The sequence below is a fragment of the Myotis lucifugus genome, unplaced genomic scaffold (genome assembly GCF_000147115.1).
Source record: "Myotis lucifugus unplaced genomic scaffold, Myoluc2.0 scaffold_23, whole genome shotgun sequence".
Lineage (NCBI taxonomy): Eukaryota > Metazoa > Chordata > Mammalia > Chiroptera > Vespertilionidae > Myotis > Myotis lucifugus.
This window is the reverse complement of record NW_005871071.1, coordinates 8873397-8894423: the sequence shown is the minus strand read 5'-3', so window position 1 is coordinate 8894423 and position 21027 is coordinate 8873397. Positions and strand designations below refer to the sequence as shown.

Genomic DNA, 21027 nt, shown 5'->3' with positions numbered 1-21027 from the left:
AGCCTGAAAATGGCCCGCAGCCCCTCACTCAGGCTGGCCAGGCACCCCAGCGGGACCCCCCCACCCTGAAGGGGCTGTGGCCAGCCTGAAAACGGCCCTCAAAAAAACAATATAAAGTATAAATGTAGCCCTAACTGGTTTGGCTCAGTGGATAGAGCGTCGGCCTGCGGACTGAAGGGTCCCAGGTTCGATTCCGGTCAAGGGCATGTACCTTGGTTGCGGGCACATACCCAGTAGGGAGTGTGCGAGAGGCAGTTGATCGATGTTTCTCTCTCATTGATGTTTCTAACTCTGTATCCCTCTCCCTTCCTCTCTGTAAAAAATCAATAAAATATATTTTTTAAAAAAAGGTATAAATGTAATAGAGCAGCGGTTCTCAACCTGTGGATCGCAACCCTCACCCAGGCTGGCCAGGCACCCCAGCAGGACCCCCACCCTGATCAGGGACACCCTTCAGGGCAAACCAACTGGCCCCCACCCATGCACCAGGCCTCTATCCTATATAATAAAAGGGTCATATGCAAATTGACCCTAACAGCAAAACGACTGGGAATGACTGGTCACTATGACACACACTGACCACCAGGGGACAGACGCTCAATGCAGGAGCTGCCCTCTGGTGGTCAGTGTGCTCCCACAGGGGAAGCTCTGCTCAGCCACAAGCCAGGCTGAAGGCTGCCAGCACAGCGGTGGTGGCGGGAGCCTCTCCCGCCTCCTCAGCAGCGCTAAGAAAGTCCAACTGCAGCTCCTGCTGCCCGCTGGCAAGTGGACATCCCCCGAGGGCTGCCGGGCTGCCAGAGGGATGTCTGACTGCCAGCTTAGGCCCGATCTCCTGGGGAGCGGTCCTAAGCCAGCAGGTGGACATCCCCAGAGGGGTCCCAGACTGCGAGAGGGCACAGGCCGGGCTGAGGGACCCCCCCAAGTGCACAAATTTTTGTGCACCGGGCATCTAGTACCATCTATAATAATAAAAGCGTAATATGCAAATCGACCGAATGGCCAAACAGAATGACTGTCCAGACGACCATGCTATGACATGCACTGGCACCAGGCCAGCCAAGGCAGTAGGATGTGATTGGTCGGGGGGCCCCGCCATTGCCCTATAATCACCCCTCAGAGTGAGGCCCAGGCTACCTGGCCAGCAGCTATGGTGGGTGGGCGGGGCCTCCCTCTGTGGGGCAATTGATTGCGGGGCTCCGAAACTGTGAGAGGGCGTGGGCCAGGCTGAGAGAACACCCCCCAGTGCACGAATTTCGTCCACCATGCCAGCCTCTAGTTTATAAATAATGAGAGATGTTTTATGAAGCAGTGTATCTTATATCCCAATTAAAGGCATATGGAAAAGGACTAATAAGATACCAAGAGGATTTTGAATATTATATCACCTTATATGTGGTATACATATCTGAAAATGAGACTTTCTCAAATTTTTAGAACCACTTAAGATCTAAGAATTCCTTTAAAAATGGCTCAAATAGAACTGAAAAGTCAATTACCATGAAAATATTGAATAAAAAAATGTTATATTACCAACTTTTATCTTTGACATAAATACATATTTATATTTACAATAGAGGCCTGGTGCATGAAATTCATACAAGGGTAGGGTACCTAGGCCTAGCCGGCCATCAGGGCTGATCGGGGCTTTCCAGCTGCCGGCCGGGGCCTCCCTTCCCTGGCTGCCGGCTGCTGCCTGGGGCCTCCCTTCATTTCACACCGCCACCTGGTGGTCAGCACACATCACAGCGAGCGATCGAACTCCCGGTCTCCCGGTCGAACTCCAGAGAGGACACTCTGCATATTAACCTTCTATATATATATATATATAAACACTTTATTTATATATATATATAAACACTTAAGTGTTTTCACATCTACTATCCATAGATGAGGAAATTTTCACAGGGGTCACCTAAGACCATCAGAAAACACATATATAATTACGTATTGTTTTTGTGATTAATCACTATGCTTTAATTATGTTCAATTTGTAACAATGAAATTGGGAGTCACCACAACATGAGGAACTGTATTAAAGGGTCGTGGCATTAGGAAGGTTGAGAACCACTATAATAGAGGATTTACTTTTTATATAAATAAATGAGTATTAATAGTTGAAAGGTAAATTGGGAGATTCTGCATAAAGCCAAGATCTTGAAAGATAACACCCTGAATGAGAAGGTAAACTTGGTGGAGATGGAAAGAATTGCCCTATAAAAGAAGGGGCAATATTCAAAGATACATGTGCTGAGAATTTTCTAGCTTATCCTTTAAAAAGAGCATCCATTTTATGAAAGCTCAATAAATAGTAATCCACACCACTCACACTATAGTGAAAGTGCATACCAAAGACAAAGACCTTTAAAATCAGCTATATGAAGAACACAGCTTACCTATAAAGAAAGGACAATTCAACAGATAGCTGACTTAATAGCAACAATAGAAGCCTGATGACTGGAATATTTTCAAAGTGCTAAGAGAAAATAACTACCAATCTTAAACTATATAACCAGTAAAACTATCTTTGCAGACAAAATTTAGAGAATTTACTAAAAAAAAAAAAAAAAAAAAAAAAAAAAACCTCCCTGAGAGAGCTTTTAAAATATATATTTCAGGAGGAAAAATTAGTGCCAGGGTCTAGAGAAATAATGAGACAAAAAAATGTTAAGTACAGTGGGGCCTCGACTTACAAGTTCCCAACTAACGAGTTTTTCGAGATACGAGCTGTCTCTCGGCCGATTTTTTGCTTTGAGTTGCGAGCTAAAATTCGGGTTACGAGCCAGCTTCAGATACCCCACCGCTAGTTGGCGCAGCGAACGTCACAGTGAACACCACAACATCAGCCCAGCATCACGTGTCTCACTCGTTCACTTTAAGATTTGACATATGAGTAATTTGAGTTACGAGCTCCGTCACAGAACGAATTAAACTCGCAAGTCAAGGCCCCACTGTAATAATAATACCTGACTTGTGTAATTTTAAAAAAGCAACATAGAAATAAAACACTGAGCAATAATAGCATATAATTCAATAGAAAAATAATTAGAATGAATGCATTCAAAGGTCACTCTACTATTGAGTAAAAGATAAGTACATTAACTTGAGACTTTATAAAGCTATATTAAAATTTCTAAGATAACCAATAAAAGAGAAAAAGCAAGAGAGTAGAAAAAAAGATAATGGGAATTAATCCAAATAAATCAATAAATGTGAATAAACCAAACAAAACTGTTCTATCTATATTAATATGAGACAAAAGACTAATGAGTAGTTACTAAGTAATAAAATCACTCTATAATGAAAAAAGTTTGATTCATTGGGAAAAAATATATTTTCTAAACTTGGAAGCACTTACTAAGCTTTAAAATATTTAAAGTAAAAACAAAAAAAATAGGCAAATCCACCACTCTGGTGGGAGATTTTACTATATATATATCTCAGTAATTGACAGCACAAGCAAAAAAAAAAATTATTAGGATAGATATAAGACCATTTAAATGACTTAAAAACTTGATTTACTGGACATATACAGAATACTACATACACTAAGCATACCTAGAAAATTTATTAAAATGTGCCATATATATTGCCGAAACCGGTTTGGCTCAGTGGATAGAGCGTCGGCCTGCGGACTGAAAGGTCCCAGGTTCGATTCCGGTCAAGGGCATGTACCTGGGTTGCGGGCACATCCCCAGTGGGAGATGTGCAGGAGGCAGCTGGTCGATGTTTCTCTCTCATCGATGTTTCTAACTCTCTATCTCTCTCCCTTCCTCTCTGTAAAAAATCAATAAAATATATTTAAAAAAAAAATAATAAAAAAAATAAAATAAATAAATAAATAAATAAATTTAAAAAAAAAATAATAAAATAAAATGTGCCATATATTAGGCCAAAATGCAAAGTCCAAATTAATTCTAAAGAATCACAATGATATAGACCATCTACTCTGGTCACAGTTAAGTTAGAAAACAAGAAGAAATTCTAATGGTAATTTAATAAAAATTAAATCACAATAAAAATACTCCAGAAAAAAAATTGTGTATAGTGGCTAAATTTATAGTCATAACTACTAATACTAGAAAATAGAAGATGCAAATTAGTGAAATATTCAACTTAAGGAGTTAGGACAAAAACAAGTGACTAAACCCAAAGAAATAGAAGAAAATACTAAAGCTTAAAGCAGAAATTAAGATACAGAACACAATGCCTCTTTGAAAGCACTAATGAAAGTGACAAATCTCTGACCAAAAAAAAAAAAGAGAGAGAGAGAAATTGCAAACTTTTGAAACTTAAAAGATAGAACTATAGATATGGCAACATTTTGAAAGAGACAATTTTATGCCAATAAATCTTTAAATGGATAAAAATGGTAAAATTCTTTAAAAAAATAGAAATAACCAAAAGTGACTCAAGAAGCAATAGAAAATATGAACAGTCAGTAGTTAAAAATCTTCCCCAAAACAATACGCCAAGACCAGACTGTTTTACTCGTAATTTCTAGCAAACATTGAGCAACCATTCTATTAGAAAAAGAACACACACTTCCCAACTTAGTATTATTTCTAATAATAAAAATTAGAATAACTAAAAAACAGAAAAATATATAAAATGTGATATTAGCAGTTAAAATGAATGAACTAGAGCTACATGTATCAACATGTAACTGAATATCAAAGAAATGATGTTAAACTAAAAACAGCAAGTTGCAGAAAAATATATATGATACGATGTCACACACACCAAATTTTAAATCCAGCAAAATAAATCCATATAAAATTTATGATGTATAAACATGTAGTCAAATTATTAAAACCTAAAAGATAAACACTATTCATAATAAGTTGTTTCCTTAAGTTATTTATCTGGTGGGAGGTGAGCAGGGGAGTAGAGAAATCTCAACTTTATCTATAAAATTTTATTTTTAAAAAATCATCTAAAACAAATATGATCTGCGACAGAACTAGTACATTGAGTAATTTTAAGTTTGTTTGCATATTTAAAATATTTCATTAAAAATTTTAATAATAACCAAAGAAGGTACAGACAGTTCAAGAGGTAGTATTTATTGAATGCTCATATTATCTGACAACTGTGTTAAGTGCTTTATATATATACTAGAGGCCCGGTGCATGAAATTCGTGCACTGGGGGGTTTCCAATCTGGGACATCCCTCTCATAATCCGGGACTGCTGGCTCCCAACCACTCGCCTGCCTGCCTGCCAGCCTGATCACCCCCTAACCACACCCCTGCCAGCCTGATAGACGCCTAACTGCTCTCCTGCAGGCCCGATTGCCCCCAACTGCCCTCCCCTGCTGGCCTGGTTGCCCCCAACTACCCTCCCCTGCCAGCCTGGTTGCCCCTAACCGCCCTCCCCTGAGGCCTGGTCCCTGCCAACTGCCCTCCCCTGCTGGCCCCGTCACTCCTAACCGCCCTCCCCTGCCGGCCTGGTCACCCCCAAGTGCACTCCCCTGCTGGCTTGATTGCCCCCAAATGCCCTCCCCTGCCGGCCCAGTCGCCCCAACTGCCCTTCCTTGCCAGCCATCTTGTGCCCACATGGGGCGGCCATCTTGTGCGAGGGTGTGATGGTCAATTTGCATATTACCTCTTTATTATATAGGATTAACTTATGCAATACTCATGCCAATCCCATTTAGTAGGTACTATTATCATCCTCATTTTACAGATGCTCTATTGAGACACATGTGTTAAGTACACTACATTGTGGTTTTATAATCCTTTGGAAAACATTTTGATAATACTGATCAATGAGTACACTTTGAGAACCTGTAAATCTACTTCAGGATATTTATCTTAAGGAAATAACCAAAAACATACCAAATATTTGTAGACAAAAGTGCGTGAATTACTCTATTTAGGGAAAAAAGTTAGAACACCTAAATATACAAAACAGTGAAATAGTTATGGAACATCCATATAATAGAATATTATACATCTGATAAAAGTATTTGGAAAGAATTTTCAACATGGAATAATACTTATACTTTATGTTGAACAAAAAAATACAAAATTATTACATGGTAATTCTCAACTATGTAAAAAATATACATAGAAGGAAAGACTGGAAAAAAATACCAAAAAATGTTATAATGGAGGTTGCTTGTGGGTGGTAAAATTACAAAGAGGTTTTTTTCCCCCTCATGTATATAAACTAACCAAATTTTTTAGTATATATATTGTATTTTTACAATGAGGAAAAGCTACCAAAAAGAGAAAAAAATGGCAAATATTTATCTTCTCAGTCTTCCTAATCAATCATGCCAAACTATCTCCATAATTCTAAACTAATTCCAAACCTTGGGCAATCTGGAATGAAAAAAAAAAACCAAAACTCTTCTGCTTAGCACATAATGAAATTGAAAAACAATAGTTTGTATTGTTTTTAATGGCTTTTACTCACGTGGTAATTGTGGTGTTTTACTGTCATGTGAACGATAGTCTTCATGAGGGACAGACTTGTCATCCTATTTGCAAAAAAATTGATTATAAGGTTACTATATAACGAAAATGATCTGAAATGTAGAGGACAGCAGATAAAAGATTTGAAAAGTTTGGAGAGATGAAGTGATATATAGGAACTCACCATTTTCACATGCATAGGTCTATCAAACAAAAACTGCCCATTGAACATAGCTGTTGGTTCAGTCAAGGAAAGCCAGTTAAGACAACTATAAAATTATACTTGAATACAAACATTTTTAATAATTCTATTGAGTCAGACTATCTTTAATATTTTACTCATTTGTATTAGACACTTCCATATATTCAAAAACTTCAATTCTTTGTTTTACAGTTTGATTTTATATATAAAATGTAATCTTTTCATTCAATCATTGAAAAATGAAAATTAACAAGGCTTCATTTAAAGCAATTGTATTAATTTACAATAGATTGCATAACTGTCAAGAGCATGTATATATACAATTAATTGTGGCAGGAAGAAAAAATAGAAAAAGGTTCATACCAGGCCTGGACAATATAGGTAATTCAAGTTTTAAGAGTGACTTTAGTACTTGGACATAGAAAAGGTTTTACGTACTGGAGACTAAAGTCTAACACATATTTCTAAAGCAGGAAACCTTAAATTCCAGGACTCCCAAAAAATGGTATTAAGCTTCTTCAACCTTATTAAATAATCCTAAAGTGTAAATTAGGATACAAATTGCTTGAACTGCTTCAATTGCTTGTTCAAAAGTGACTGTGCCCATTCCTCTGCTCTTGCCATCTTTGTCTTCTTTAATATCTGCCCGCTTTACAGTTCCAGCTATGCTGAACACTTCCTTTAGCTTCTTCCAACCAACTTTGAAGTCAAGCTTAATATAAAATTATATAAAGTTATGTACCTAATAAACCCCTCCCGATTTATAAATAATAAACAAATCTTTTCTAAACTCTCAAAACTATAAAGAACTATAATTCTTGTTAAGCAGTATATCAATAATATTCAAATAAAAAGATCTTAAGTTGTTTAAAATTAGTTAAGCTACATCTATGTTGTTCCTTATCCTTAATTTTTTTTAATTCCAAAAACAGTCTCTCACCTACTCGATCCTGCTTTGTACATTTGAAATTTGCACACCTATTTTTACTGAAAGAAATTCATATTTTGGAAAGTATTGTTGATCACTGACTTTCAAAAGCTTAGAACAAATGACAAACCAACTACAACATGCACATTCACAGACATCAAATATTAAAGCTAAGGAAATCCATTTACCAATATGAACAAAAGTCACATAAAATAAAAGAACTGCTAAGTGTTTATAAATTCTAAGAACTGCTAAGTGTTTATAAATTCCACAGTTCTTTTTAAAAAATTATTTTATATACACTCTATATAATTAATATATATAATTAAATTAGGTTTCCGCTTACAATAATTATGTTTGGCTTACTTTAGTTAAAAATAAAATGTTCTATAAAGCTATAACCCATTTATCTAAATAAATAATCTCATAATTAGAACTATATCTGAATGACAACATTTTAGACTAAAGCTTAAACTTACATTAGCAACAAAAATTGTGGAACCAAGTCTACCAGCCTGCAAATTACTGATAACCTCAGGAGGAATGTTTGGATTATTCAGAATGGAAGGTGGTAAATTCATCAACCCCGATCCCACATCGGGTACATGTCCTCCTGGAAATGATCCTCCTGTTCGTTGCAATGCCCTACGAGCATTTTCTCCATCAGGATCCTATAACACACATTGAATGTTAAATGCCACTAGATACATCAGAAAGTCTACACAATTAAAACAACAACTTCAAATTCTACAGTAGCTATCCCATCCGGGTTAAATTACTGGCCCTCTTAAAGAGTGAGCTTTTTTTCTCATCCAGAAAATTCAGTCCCATAAAAACCTATGGACAGATAAAGGATTACAGTCTCCAGGAATGTAAATTAAATACCTCTTTCCAATCACTAAAGTCACTTAAGAACTTGAAATTAGTTTAATTTTGCCCTGTACTAGTGTAAAAATATAGCACACATACACATAACTCAAACTCTTTTCTTTCCCAAATTCACTAATAGTGAATTGTTACCACTACATGACCAATGCAGACAAACTGAGACTAACTCAAAGCTTTTATAATAGCAGAACAAAATATTATAAAACCCAGTAATATTGGGGTAGAGGGGAATTATGACAATGTGCAAATTTTACTCCTGAACAAGCAAAATATAATTATCCACCTTCCAACCTCTTTCCCTCCTCAACATGATTATGATGTAAGATGGGGGAGGAGGAATAAAGAAAGGCTAAGTGTCCCAATGAAGAATGATAGCAAACAATGGGGTTTTTTTACTTAATTAACTTTATAAGAGAAATATTCTACCTTTAAATCAAAGAAAAGTTCAAACATACTTCTCACTCATCTCACTAGATGAAATGCAAAAAATAAAAAAACCAAAAAGCACATAAACACAATAATAGGCTACTGCATCTGCAATACCAAATGATTACGATATACGTAAGCATCAACTCTACTCTGCTGGCCTGTCTGGGAATACTAATAAAAAGAAAGTTTGGTGACTTTAATACATTCCCTAGGTAATAAATTCTCTAGGAAGGCTGTGAGAATAGAAGGTGAAAAAGTGAATGCAAGAATAAATGTATTCTGGCTTCCAATATATTGTTTCACCATGAAGAATAAAAAGAAATACAGAAGTAAAGAAATAAGTGTTTTTAGAGAATGCTATAAAATAATAAATGTTTCAGGTCTAAGGTTTCAAAATCTTGCACAAACACAAAATTTAAGATTGTGGTTACCTATGAAGGAGAACACAGTAGAATAAATGCTTCATGAACTATTAAGATAGGTTGTTTGTTCTTATCTTAACATTAATAAAATATATTACTAGGTTTTGATTTGTGTTTTATATACATAACATATATAAACATATACACATATATAAAACATATATACAATACAATTTATATAATACAAATTGTATATAACATAGTTTTTATTCCTCCTTTTCCCTTGGATGTCAGCATGCTAGTTACTGCCTGCTATTGCTAAAAGAAAGCCAATAGTAAGTTTACAACTGTTACAAACACCCAGTGAATTACATGAAGTGAAATTCTAATACCTGTCAATGAATCCTAGAAATAAACTTTTCCTTACCAGTGATGGCGAACCTATGACACGCGTGTTTGGTTGATTTTTCTTTATTAAATGGCACTTAAATATATAAAATAAATATCAAAAATATAAATCTTTGTTTTACTATGGTTGCAAATATCAAAAAACTTCTATATGTGACACAGCACCAGAGTTAAGTTAGGGTTTTTCAAAATGCTGACACACCGAGCTCAAAAGGTTCGCCATCACTGCCTTAAACTCTCACTAGTAGGTCTCAGCACTGACCCAACCACCCATTGGAAAATCAGTTATTCCCAGAAACGGGACCTTTAGTGATATTAATCCAAAAAGTTAACTGAATAAAGAACATCTCATCATTTACTTAGGCCAAACTATACCATTAATTCCTCTTAGAAAGGTTTAAAATGGAAGTATGCTTTATCGGCATGGATCACATAACTCTATTTTAGGGTCTCTGAAATATTATTGAGGATCTACAATTTGCTACAACTTAAAAGAAGACAAACTATATGGACCTGGTCTTTAGCATCCAATAAACTTTGTTTCCAATTAAAATTAAAGACACTAAAAATCTAGAATACTTGTCTTCCCAGTTAGAGAAAAAAATAACCCAGGTTCAAACAGGATTAGAGGAATTCAGAAGCAAACTTGAATAAAGGGGCTTTGGGATACCTGTATATGTTGGTAGCATGGCCTTTCATTTTAAGCTATAACAGGCACTGATTATCCACAGTCCTGCTTTCCTTGGCTTCAGTTACCCACAGTCAACACAATCAGAATATATTAAATGGAAAATTCAGAAATAAACAATTCATAAGTTTTAAATTGTGTACTGTCCTGAGTAGTGTGATGAAATCTTGTGCTGTTTCACACTATCCAGCCTGGGACATGAATCAGACCTTTGTCCAACATCTTCCACACTGTACACACTACCCACCCTTTAGTCACTTAGTAGCACCTCAGTTATCAGATCAACTATCATGGTATCACAGAATTTGTGTTCAAGTGACCCTTATTTTACTTAACCATGGCCCCAAAGTGCAAGAGTAGTGATGCTGGCAATTCAAATATGCCAAAGGGAAGTTGTACAGAGCTTCCTTTAAGTGAAAGGTATGTATGGGTAAAAAAAACAAAAAAACACAAAAACTTAGTATATTTAGGGTTCAGTACTCTCCGTGGTTTCAGATATCCACCAGGTGTCTTGGAATGTATCCCTTGCTGATCAGGAAGAATGGAACTACTGCATTATCAACTCATACTCAGAAATAAGAGAATAATGACCAATAACATCCCCACCTTGGACAGGAATAAGGACAATAGTAATTATTATTACAGCTAATATATATTATGTAGTTACAATATTTTGAGCACTATGCTAACATTTATTAAATGCTATATTCATATATCAACTCTTTGATTCCTTATAACACTATCAATAGGTTTTAGTATTATTCCCATTTAGAGATAAGAAAATAAAGAAATACAGAGGTTTACCATGTATCTCATTTAATCCTCATAAAACCCCTATTAGGTACGTATTATCTGTAGAACTATTGTAATTACTAAGGTTTAGAGAATAAGTAACATGTCTACTCACACAGCTGAAAGGTGATAGAGCTGGGACTCAAATCACTACTATACTAAGTTAAATTGTGACTGATAGTACTGCTCTATTACCAATGATTAACATCCGTGCTACTGGAGACTCTTCAGGATCTCAAAGTTATATCCTCTATCCTTTTTTAATACAGATATTAACAAAGATATATATATATATATCTGATCTGGTCTGTGATCAAATTATTCAGATATGATTAACAATATGAACTAAAGGAAGACAAGAAAATGACTGCTATTCAAGCTAATTATTTCTAAAGTCAATTATAGCTAACTATAAATAGTTTTTTAATATATTTTCCGATCGTTCTTTTATCGATGTATTTATATTGCAACAATTCCACACAAAGGGAACATCTCCATATTAGGGGGTTCCATGTTCCAGTTATAAATTTCACTAACAGACATAACTTAAAAAAAAATTTAATCTGGTATAATTTCATGTTAATTTTGTTAAAAGTGAATATCAATTTTATTCAAATCCATAAGGTGTTTGCCTTATTAAGCAAACTTTGATTACCAACTACAAGAAAATCTACTATATTTCTCAAGTTAAACACAATCTAAAAATTGAAAATGTATACATCAAATAAAATCAGCACCTAAAGTATGTCATCTATAAATTTTTTTAAAGAATAGTTTATTTATTTTTTAGAGAGAAGGAGAGAGAGAAACATCAATGTGAAAGTGCAACATCAATCGACTGCCTCCTGCACACCCCCTACCGAGGATGAAGCCCGTAACTGGAGCATGTGGCCTTGACTGAGAATAAAACCGGCTACCTCCTGGTACACAGGACAATGCCGAACCGAGCCACACTGGCCACAGTTTGGGCTCTTAAATTTATTTAAATCGTGTACCTCTGCTTATAATAATTTGGAGCAAATCAAATATATAGGACTACAGGCCCGGTGCACAAAAATCTGTGCACTTGGGGGGGGTCCCTCAGCCCGGCCTATGCCCACTCGCAGTCTGGAACCCCTTGGATGTCCTCCCCGGGGGATCGAGCCTAAGCTGGCAGTCAGACATCCCTCTGGCAGCCCAGGAGCCCTCGGGGGATGTCCACTTGCCAGCGGGGATCAGGCCTAAGCTGCAGTTGGACTTCCTTAGCGCTGCTGAGGAGGTGGGAGAGGCTCCCGCCACCACCGCTGTGCTGGCAGCCTTCAGCCTGGCTTGTGGCTGAGCAGAGCTTCCCCTGTGGGAGCGCACTGACCACCAGGGGGCAGCTCCTGCATTGAGCATCTGTCCCCTGGTGGTCAGTGTGTGTCACAGTGACCAGTCATTCCCAGTCGTTTTGCTGTTAGGGTCAATTTGCATATGACCCTTTTATTATATAGGATAGAGGCCTGGTGCATGGGTGGGGATGGCTGGTTTGCCCTGAGGGGGGTCCCGGATCAGGGTGGCGGTCCTGCTGGGGTGCCTGGCTAGCCTGGGTAAGGGGCTGAGGGCCGTTTTCAAGCTGGCCACACCCCCTTCAGGGTGGGAGTCCCCACTGGGGTGCCTGGCCAGCCTGGGTGAGGGGCTAATGGCTGTTTTCAGGCTGACCACACCCGCTTCGGGGTCGGGGTCCCTACTGGGGTGTCTGGCCAGCCTGGGTGAGGGGCTGATGGCTTTTTGCAGGCTGGTCACACCCCCTTCAGAGTGGGTGTCCCCACTGGGGTGCCCCGCCAGCCTGGGTGAGGGGCTGATGGCTGTTTGCAGGCTGGTCAACCCCCCAGTGGGGAACCTCACCCCATGGGAGTGTGGCCAGCCTGGGTGAGGGGCTGAGGGCTGTTTGTAGGCTGGCCACAGCCCCTTCAGGGTGAGGGTCCCTACTGGGGTGCCTGGCCAGCCTGGTTGAGGGGCTGATGGCCGTTTTAGGTTGGCCACGCCCGCGGGCTGGAAGCAGGTATCTGGGATTTATTTATCTTCTATAATTGAAACTTTGTAGCCTTGAGCGGAGCTCAGGGCTGGCAGGGCTGGTGGGAAGCTTGGCTTCCTCCATCACCGGGGCAACTCAAGCCTCCTGCTCACTCCAGCTTCGTGGCCGCCGCCATCTTTGTGATGGAGTGATGGAGTGATGGTTAATTTGCATATTACTCTTTTATTAGGATAACTGCTTAAAGTCAAATAGAAAATCATGTACAAGCAAAATTATCACCAATAGATAATGAGCATCTATGCTAAAAAAAAGTACTCAGATAAAAATCCAAACATTATATTCAAATGTTTAAATTATTCCAAATATAAGAATTCTTACCTCTTTAATATTCAGGGGTCTTCCGCTAAGATCATATTTGTTCATCGTTTCTAGTGCTTTCTTTACAAATTCTTCATCTTTAAATTCAACCACACTTAATTGAGAAAAAAATTGGGAGGAAATTTTTATGTACTAAGGTTATTTTTTTTTTTACAATCAGAAGTTTAAATTTGACTTAAGATACTTAAAAAAAAAATTCTTACCCACAACCCTATATCCAGGTAGATTTGTCAATATATGCAAAAGAGAAAAAGTTTTATCAGTAGACGAAGTTAATGGTAGAGTCTAACATGTAAATCATTAAAAGCAATCAGTTAATAGTCATTTTTTTCTTTTATACCTCCAGAACATAAAAGGCAGTGACCACAATTTTTCTATAATTTTAAATATACCTATTTAAGATAGTAGGATCTAGTGTAATAAGCTTGAAGCACATTTCAGATGACTCTTCTTTACTTTTAAACTAATATAATGTAATTGCACAAATTCAATCAAAAGTAATTCAAAGAAATAATTGAAGACTCCAATATACCTGACCTTACATAGTTACAAATATTTTTAAAAGCTTTATTGTATACAAATAGTTTTAAATGTATAGTTTTCAATTTTATAAAAATCAAAATAGGAAATATTAATCTCACTTTTAACTCAGTTCTCAAACTGGCTGCATACAATTTAACAGCATCCAGTCTCAAGAATGCAAAAAAAAGTCACCTATGTTAAAGAAACAAATTTGTAGTATCATTTTTTAAAATAATTCCTTGTCATTATTACTGTTCAAAGTGACACTGGATGTAATGACAAGGTTTTTATGTTTCATGCACCCAACTGTTTTTTGCTAATAAAATTAAATACTATTAAGAGCTTTCCAGTCTTTCTTCAGCATATTCTTTTCTTGCTGCTAAAAATCAAAACTGACTACCACCCAGTCCCTTCTATGTCAATTTAATCACCAATGTCATTCATACCAATTGGTCAGAGCACTGCCTCTTATGTCGTCCTGTAGGCTACCAAATTAGGTTTTTTCAATATAAATTCCAAACATACATTCCAAATCAGCACCTTTAAGTTATAGGCCTCTCATAGGACTTTTAGGGAATATTATCAATTCAGTGACTTTAAAAATATCCTTGAAGACATCAAAACACAACAAAAAAAATCCTATATTAAAATCTATTGTCTAAGAAGCATTACCTAGAGCATTAAAAAAGTGAATGCCCTTTATGAGCATTTACAAAACCCATCCCTTCCAGGAAGCTAGCTTGATTTGTATAAGTGTCAGACTTACTAATATAAAGCCTCAAATCTTGCATAATAAAGTAAAACAAAATGAAACTTAAGTTTCCAAAAAACTGGTACAAGTATTATACAAAAAGTAAACTGCTGAGGAACTTTTAAACCTCAAGCAGATTACTGCCCACAGCACTTACCCTTGATTTTCCTTCCGCATCCTTAAAGAGCTCCACGTATGTAACCTCACCAACTACATAAGACATACAAAAGGAAGATACCAAGAAACAATACATTTAAACACCAGTATCTTGCTTTACTGCACACCTGTGCACAACTCTACAGAAAAGCACCTATTATTCACCAACAATCAAAACCAGACCAACATACCTCCTGTCAATGGCTCTGTAAATTTAACTAATTTTCAGAAATGTACATCATCCACATTCTCTAAAAAAGCTAACCACCATATTAACCTAATTCATACTACAGATCATATTTTGGCCAGCATGATATAGTTGGTGAACAAATGCACATATACATACAAATGGTCCCTTAGCCTATCATATTAAAACATCAACATTAGCACTTTTCAAATAACTTTAGTCGCCTACACACAACAGCTGTTTTAAGGTGACTTCCTACCTGAATGTCTTCAATCATGTTTGCCATCAAACTAAATTTACAAGTCATGCTTCACAGCAAGCCACACACTTTCTAAATAAAGTCAATGAATAAAACCAATCAAATAGTTGTCACCTTACAACAGATACACCAATGCAATTTTTTTTAAATTTATTAGAGATCAGCCTCAAAGCCAAGTACATAGTTTGCAGGACTGTTGAAACTCGATTTTTCAAGAGATAACAAAACTAACTTTTACAAGATCAAGTATTAAAATTATTTTCCCCCAAAACCAACCATGTATATAAAATGTAGTTTTTCAGGTTATTCTGAAAACAAAACTGCAACAGCAGTAACGCAATTTTTAAGTTGAACTGCAGAGACAGCATCATCGCATTCATGACAATGCAAACAAAGTGAATTCCACAGCCAGATTCCAGACTCCACCAAGATAATAACAAAGCAGCTTTTGGGAAAAAATTATCGGACCTTATTATTCATACTTTAACAGCTAAATGTATTGCTTAACTAATGCAATAGCCTTTTAAAAATCTATAAAAACTTCAACTAAACAAAGCAATCACTTTAACAAAATTCTTGGTGGCATGCATATGCTGGCTCGCTACTATCCTGCTAAAATAACAAAAAGAAAAAAACTTTATTTATCCATGCTATCTTGTAATGAAATTGTGTCAAGTGAAAGAAGAGGAAATGATTAATTCATGTGTCAAGAAATAAACAAAAATCAATTATTTGAGTCTGTGTGGCTCAGAGGTATAAAAAAAAAGTTTGCTTAGTTCCCTCTCCCTTCAATGTGATTATTCAACAGTGGGTTTATCATAGATGTTTACCTTTTTCTCTCATGAGATCTTTAATAGCTTGCCATTTCATGTCATATGGGATGTTGCTAATGAAAACTCTGTTACGATTTGGACCCTTCTTCTCTCCAGTGCCTGAATTCTTGTCTTTTGAATAAGGATGAAATCTATGGGTCTTCTTATTTCCTGTAGATTTTTCCTTTAATTCAGATTTCTCTTCTTTCACTGATTCATCATTCTCCCTATGAATTAAAAATAAAACAAAATGGAAGTCTACATTAAATATTCAATATTTATCACTTCACTTCACAATACTATCCACTAAGTTAGATCTCAGCAAAGCAGCTGGAGAATCAGACTGCTGGCTTTGAAATTACCCAATGCCATCTCTCAAAGCAAGGATTTTCTCATTTCACAATCCTTTTTTTCTATATTATATAGCTGCAGCATCCAAAAAGTCACCCAGTTTTTCTCATCATAATGCATAATAAAATGTTATTGGAACTTTAGAGGGGGAGATGCTTGATTTTATCCTACAGTATGTAAAACTGCCACCTTTAATGGAGAATTAACTTTCTGGGCCTTATTCAGAACTCTAAAAAAATTATTCTACAAAATGATACCTTGAAAATTTTCATCTCTCAAAGGTTAACAGTTTCTTCCCAGAACTTTTCTCCTCCACTGATGAAAAATATAGTTATAAAAACAGGTATATCTACATATCTATACATGTATATACTCCCATATGACTCAAAATTTTTTCTATTTTCAGTTTTGATCAACATAGAAAACTGGTAACTTATCCTAATATTTTCATGCTCAACATTTTCAGTTTTAACCTATAAACCAGGATTGGACACATTATAGAATCATGTCATTTTTATTAGTATTATCTGTAATAGAGGGATGGAGTGGAGGAAGGAAGCAGTACTTAAATATAACACCAACCAGAATTTTATAAAACTACCTTTTAATGAGGCCCTAACTGAAAAGTTATTTAATTTATAAAACTATAATCACAAGTCAACTATGTGATGCTATCCATCAACCTTTTTTGGATATAAGTATACACTTAAAGTAAACCCTATAGATAAAAATTTAAATATATATTTTTAAAATGCAGTTTACTTTTCAAAAGGAATCTTTTTTTTACAGGTATAACAGATTTATTTTAAATCACTAATTACACTAGTGAATTTAAAATTAACTAAAACTTTGACTTTAAAGCAATTTTTCATAAAAATCTCTGGGAATGGCACCCAGGAATCTAAATTTTTTTAAACTTTCTGGATAATCCAATAACCAATCAGGCTTCATAATCCAGGGTCTAAATTATCTTCTAAACCAAGCAATTGTGAAAACATATACATTGCAGTGCTCCACACACACTAGAATCTTGTTCCATGACATATAGAACTTTTCACACACCACTTTTCTGAGCAAGAAAAAACACAGCCAAACGTGATTTATAAAACTCTACAAAAACAAAAACTATCTGTTGTTATCAGTAGCATCTAGCATTGGTGACTGCACATAACATGTGCTCAGTAAATGTTAATTCTTAAATGAGCTTACAGTCAAATGGTGGATATTAGGACCACACTTGCTTTACCACTTTTTCAGACCTTGAAAGGGACACCTTCACTGTCAAACATCTTCCCTCATCAGAAATGGCACAGCTTGGAAGGGATCATCTCACCTGTCCAACTCTAGCAAATACCAAAAATGGCAACGGCTCATCTACATGAATAATTAAGACTACCTATGGAAGGCAGATTAGTTTAGAGCCAGAGGCATGGTCTGATGAAGAAATTAAGCTACAATTACTCAATTTCTGAACTCTTTCTATGTCCTAAATACATTATGGAAGACATAGTAAAAATATATGTACAATCTCTTCGGAAAACAATGCTATATAATATGAAAATACTGGCACTATATCCAGAAGTTCATGTAATAATTCCCAAACTATTCATTTAGACAAACCTTCCTCTTAATGTACTTGAAATACTGACTGTGACTATTCTTTTTCTTTTTAATTTTCATTGAATTTATTGGGGTGATATTGGTTAATTAAGTTATACAGGTTTCAAGTGTACAATTCTATAATACATCATCTGTATATTGTATCATGTATTCACCATCCAAAGTAAGTCTCTTTCCATCACCATTTATCCCTCCTTTACCCTCTTCTTCCTCCCTCCAACCCCTCTCGCTCTAGTAATCACCATATTGTTGTACAGACTATGACTATTTTAAGTCACAAGAATGTTATCTACTCTTATGATTGACTTATGCCTACCCAAATAATAACATAAATTTCTGAAAAAATCAATAATGAACATCAAACAAGAAAACATAGTTTTAATATGATTTTAAAAACATAAAGCTATAGCATGAGATCCAAAATTAAGCCCAGTTCCATTCTTTACTCGTAATATGATTTTTAAAAATACTAGACAGTCCTCAGGTTACGTCAGACTCGATGTACATCATTTTGTGGTTACGTCGCCATCTCCCATTTATAAAAAAAAAAAAAAAGTTCGTCATTTCGACGAATGTACATATGTGCTTTGTTTTTTATTATTTATTTACCACAGGTAAAGGTCAGGAATTGTTATCTTTCTTTTAAATTTTTTTTACTGTTTCACTTCATTACTGCTGTGTATGTGCTCCATGTGAGTGACGTAGGTGCTTATGTAGGTGGGTCTGACCTACAGCGAAAATCACGTTACTTCGAGCCGTAAACCTGAGGACCTACTGTATTCTACTTCAACTATTTCACCCTTCTCCAATGCTTAATATTTTATACTAGTACCCTAATATAACTCTCAATATCCACATACTTAATCGACCTTGAATAACGAGGAGTTACAACAACACTATTTTTCCTCCTGATATTCACTTAAGAAAAAGAGAGCTAGGATACTATTTGGCACAAAGAAAAAGACAACTACACCTAGGAAAACATCTTTAAATTCTTGTCAAAAGTTGTGAACATGCTCACTAAATCCCCCGTATGAGTTTCATGATCATAAAAGTTCACTTCTACATTTCTTAAATAAATATTTACTGGGTCTTTTTAATCATAATACCTTGGGGATAAAAGATGAGGAAGACATAGTGGTCTCCATCCTGTGACTATGGATTAACCTCAGCAAAAGTCATTTCAATCTTGATAACAAGAGGCACTGTGTTCAATTCTAAGCAATATATATTTTAAGATAATATTTGGTAATTTTATCATCTCTATGAATTCTTACCATTAAAAAATATATGGAAACCAATTGAAGTTTATGCATTGAGTGTTAACTACTCCTGTTGGTTCAAAGGGTCCAAAAAAATGGTTGTTAGATTGCTAGTTACTCAGTGTGAGTAGGTCACCCATGCTGGACCATTACATATTTTTATGGACTAGAGTAGACAGTACAAGAAACCCCAGAAAGTAAACTGAAATCTTCACTCAACTTCTTGGAAAAGAAGATAACAGAGGGATGAATAATAAGCAATATGAAAAGGATCTGCATTTGGATTTACTACATTTCTTCACCCTGCATTTTCTGTTTCCAGTTAGAAGTTAAAGAGATTCTTTTTCCACCTCTCTCCTCTCCTGTGTAACTAAACCGAATTTAAAAGGGATTAGAGACTTTTGGATCTGATGGAAGTTTAGATACCAGCTTTACCTGTTGTGGAAACATACACATTGCAGGGCTCCACACACACTGGAATCTTGTTCCATGACATATAGAACTTTTCACATCCAAGTAAAGTAGGGCTTCTCTCTGTAATCCAAGGCTATCCTTTTTGTTCAAGAGAAAAGGGTGGCAGACCCATGTTCAGATGTTTTTAGAAAGCACATTTTAAATGTATCATTTCACTGGTTTGCATTCATATTTATGATGCCAAATCCCTGAAAGCCCACGTTTTGGCAGGCATGCAAGGAAGGGCTTCAGTCACTTTTGGTTCCTCAGTTACTGAGGTGCACCCACATTCCTTCGCTCATACCTTCACCTCTTATTCTGGCTAAAGACACTGCCCATCCTATTCAAGCCAAATTGAGAGCAAGAGTGCCCTAACCAACCTTATGTGCAGTCACCCCTTAAACAAACAGACTGGTCCCGATTTACTACAGTTTCAAACAGTCTTACACAAAACAGAAGAAAGGGCATGTCCCTGGTCTATTGTAGTACGAGCATATGGTCACTGCTTTCTACGCTGAAGAAGGAAAATAACGTTTTCACTAAAAAACATCATCGTTTCAACCTCAGGTTTAAAGAGCTGGGCATACACAAATAAATGCCTGACTTCACATACCCTCTTATAACAAGAACAAAGGGGCGGGGTGGTGCTGGGGGGTAGCATTTCCTTATAGTCACTAGAAATTATGATGCATTCGCGTCAACTCCATCCTTTAGAGGCTCTAGTGACAGGTGTAATCTTAAAAGTAGTGCATTTCCTCCAATTAAGAAAATATTGCTATGCCATTTTACCAAATTAAGAACCTGCCATCACACACTGTTTTTTTAAAAAAAAAAAAATAGCCTGCAGGGATTGACACACATTTGAGGAGCGGGAAGGGCGAGCAAGGCACATTTTTCTCCCCCTTTTTAAAGGACCTCTTCCAGTTCTAGGGTAACACAAAGGATTCGGTCTCGCAGCGCATTATTCAACTTCCCCTGGCTATCTATCCGTTCAGAAATTCGTCTTTACTTTGAAAAACAACAGAGCAACCGAATGCACGGAGCTCAGCACGAGGCCCGGGCCGGGAGGACATGTCGATGATGTCATCCCTAGATACTCCCTAGTGATGAACACCAACTGCGGGCCTTTAACCCGCGCGGCGCTGCCCGGGGACCCGCGGCGGCC

At 36.4% G+C, this 21027-nt stretch overlaps 1 protein-coding gene across 1 annotated transcript in view; it reads right to left on the bottom strand.

The window, feature by feature from the left end:
- MYEF2 (myelin expression factor 2) overlaps positions 1 to 16397 on the bottom strand; it is a 32128-nt gene extending 15731 nt beyond the window's left edge. Inside the window, exons 1-8 of the mRNA XM_023751683.1 lie at positions 16195 to 16397; positions 14920 to 14972; positions 13693 to 13700; positions 13490 to 13583; positions 8028 to 8219; positions 7179 to 7332; positions 6603 to 6652; positions 6420 to 6483 (exon numbers count right to left, since the gene is read on the bottom strand). Coding sequence (XP_023607451.1) covers positions 6420 to 6483; positions 6603 to 6652; positions 7179 to 7332; positions 8028 to 8219; positions 13490 to 13583; positions 13693 to 13700; positions 14920 to 14972; positions 16195 to 16234 — 655 coding nt within the window. The 5' untranslated portion in view covers positions 16235 to 16397. The remainder of the gene's footprint in view (positions 1 to 6419; positions 6484 to 6602; positions 6653 to 7178; positions 7333 to 8027; positions 8220 to 13489; positions 13584 to 13692; positions 13701 to 14919; positions 14973 to 16194) is intronic.
- Positions 16398 to 21027: the final 4630 nt, after the last annotated feature.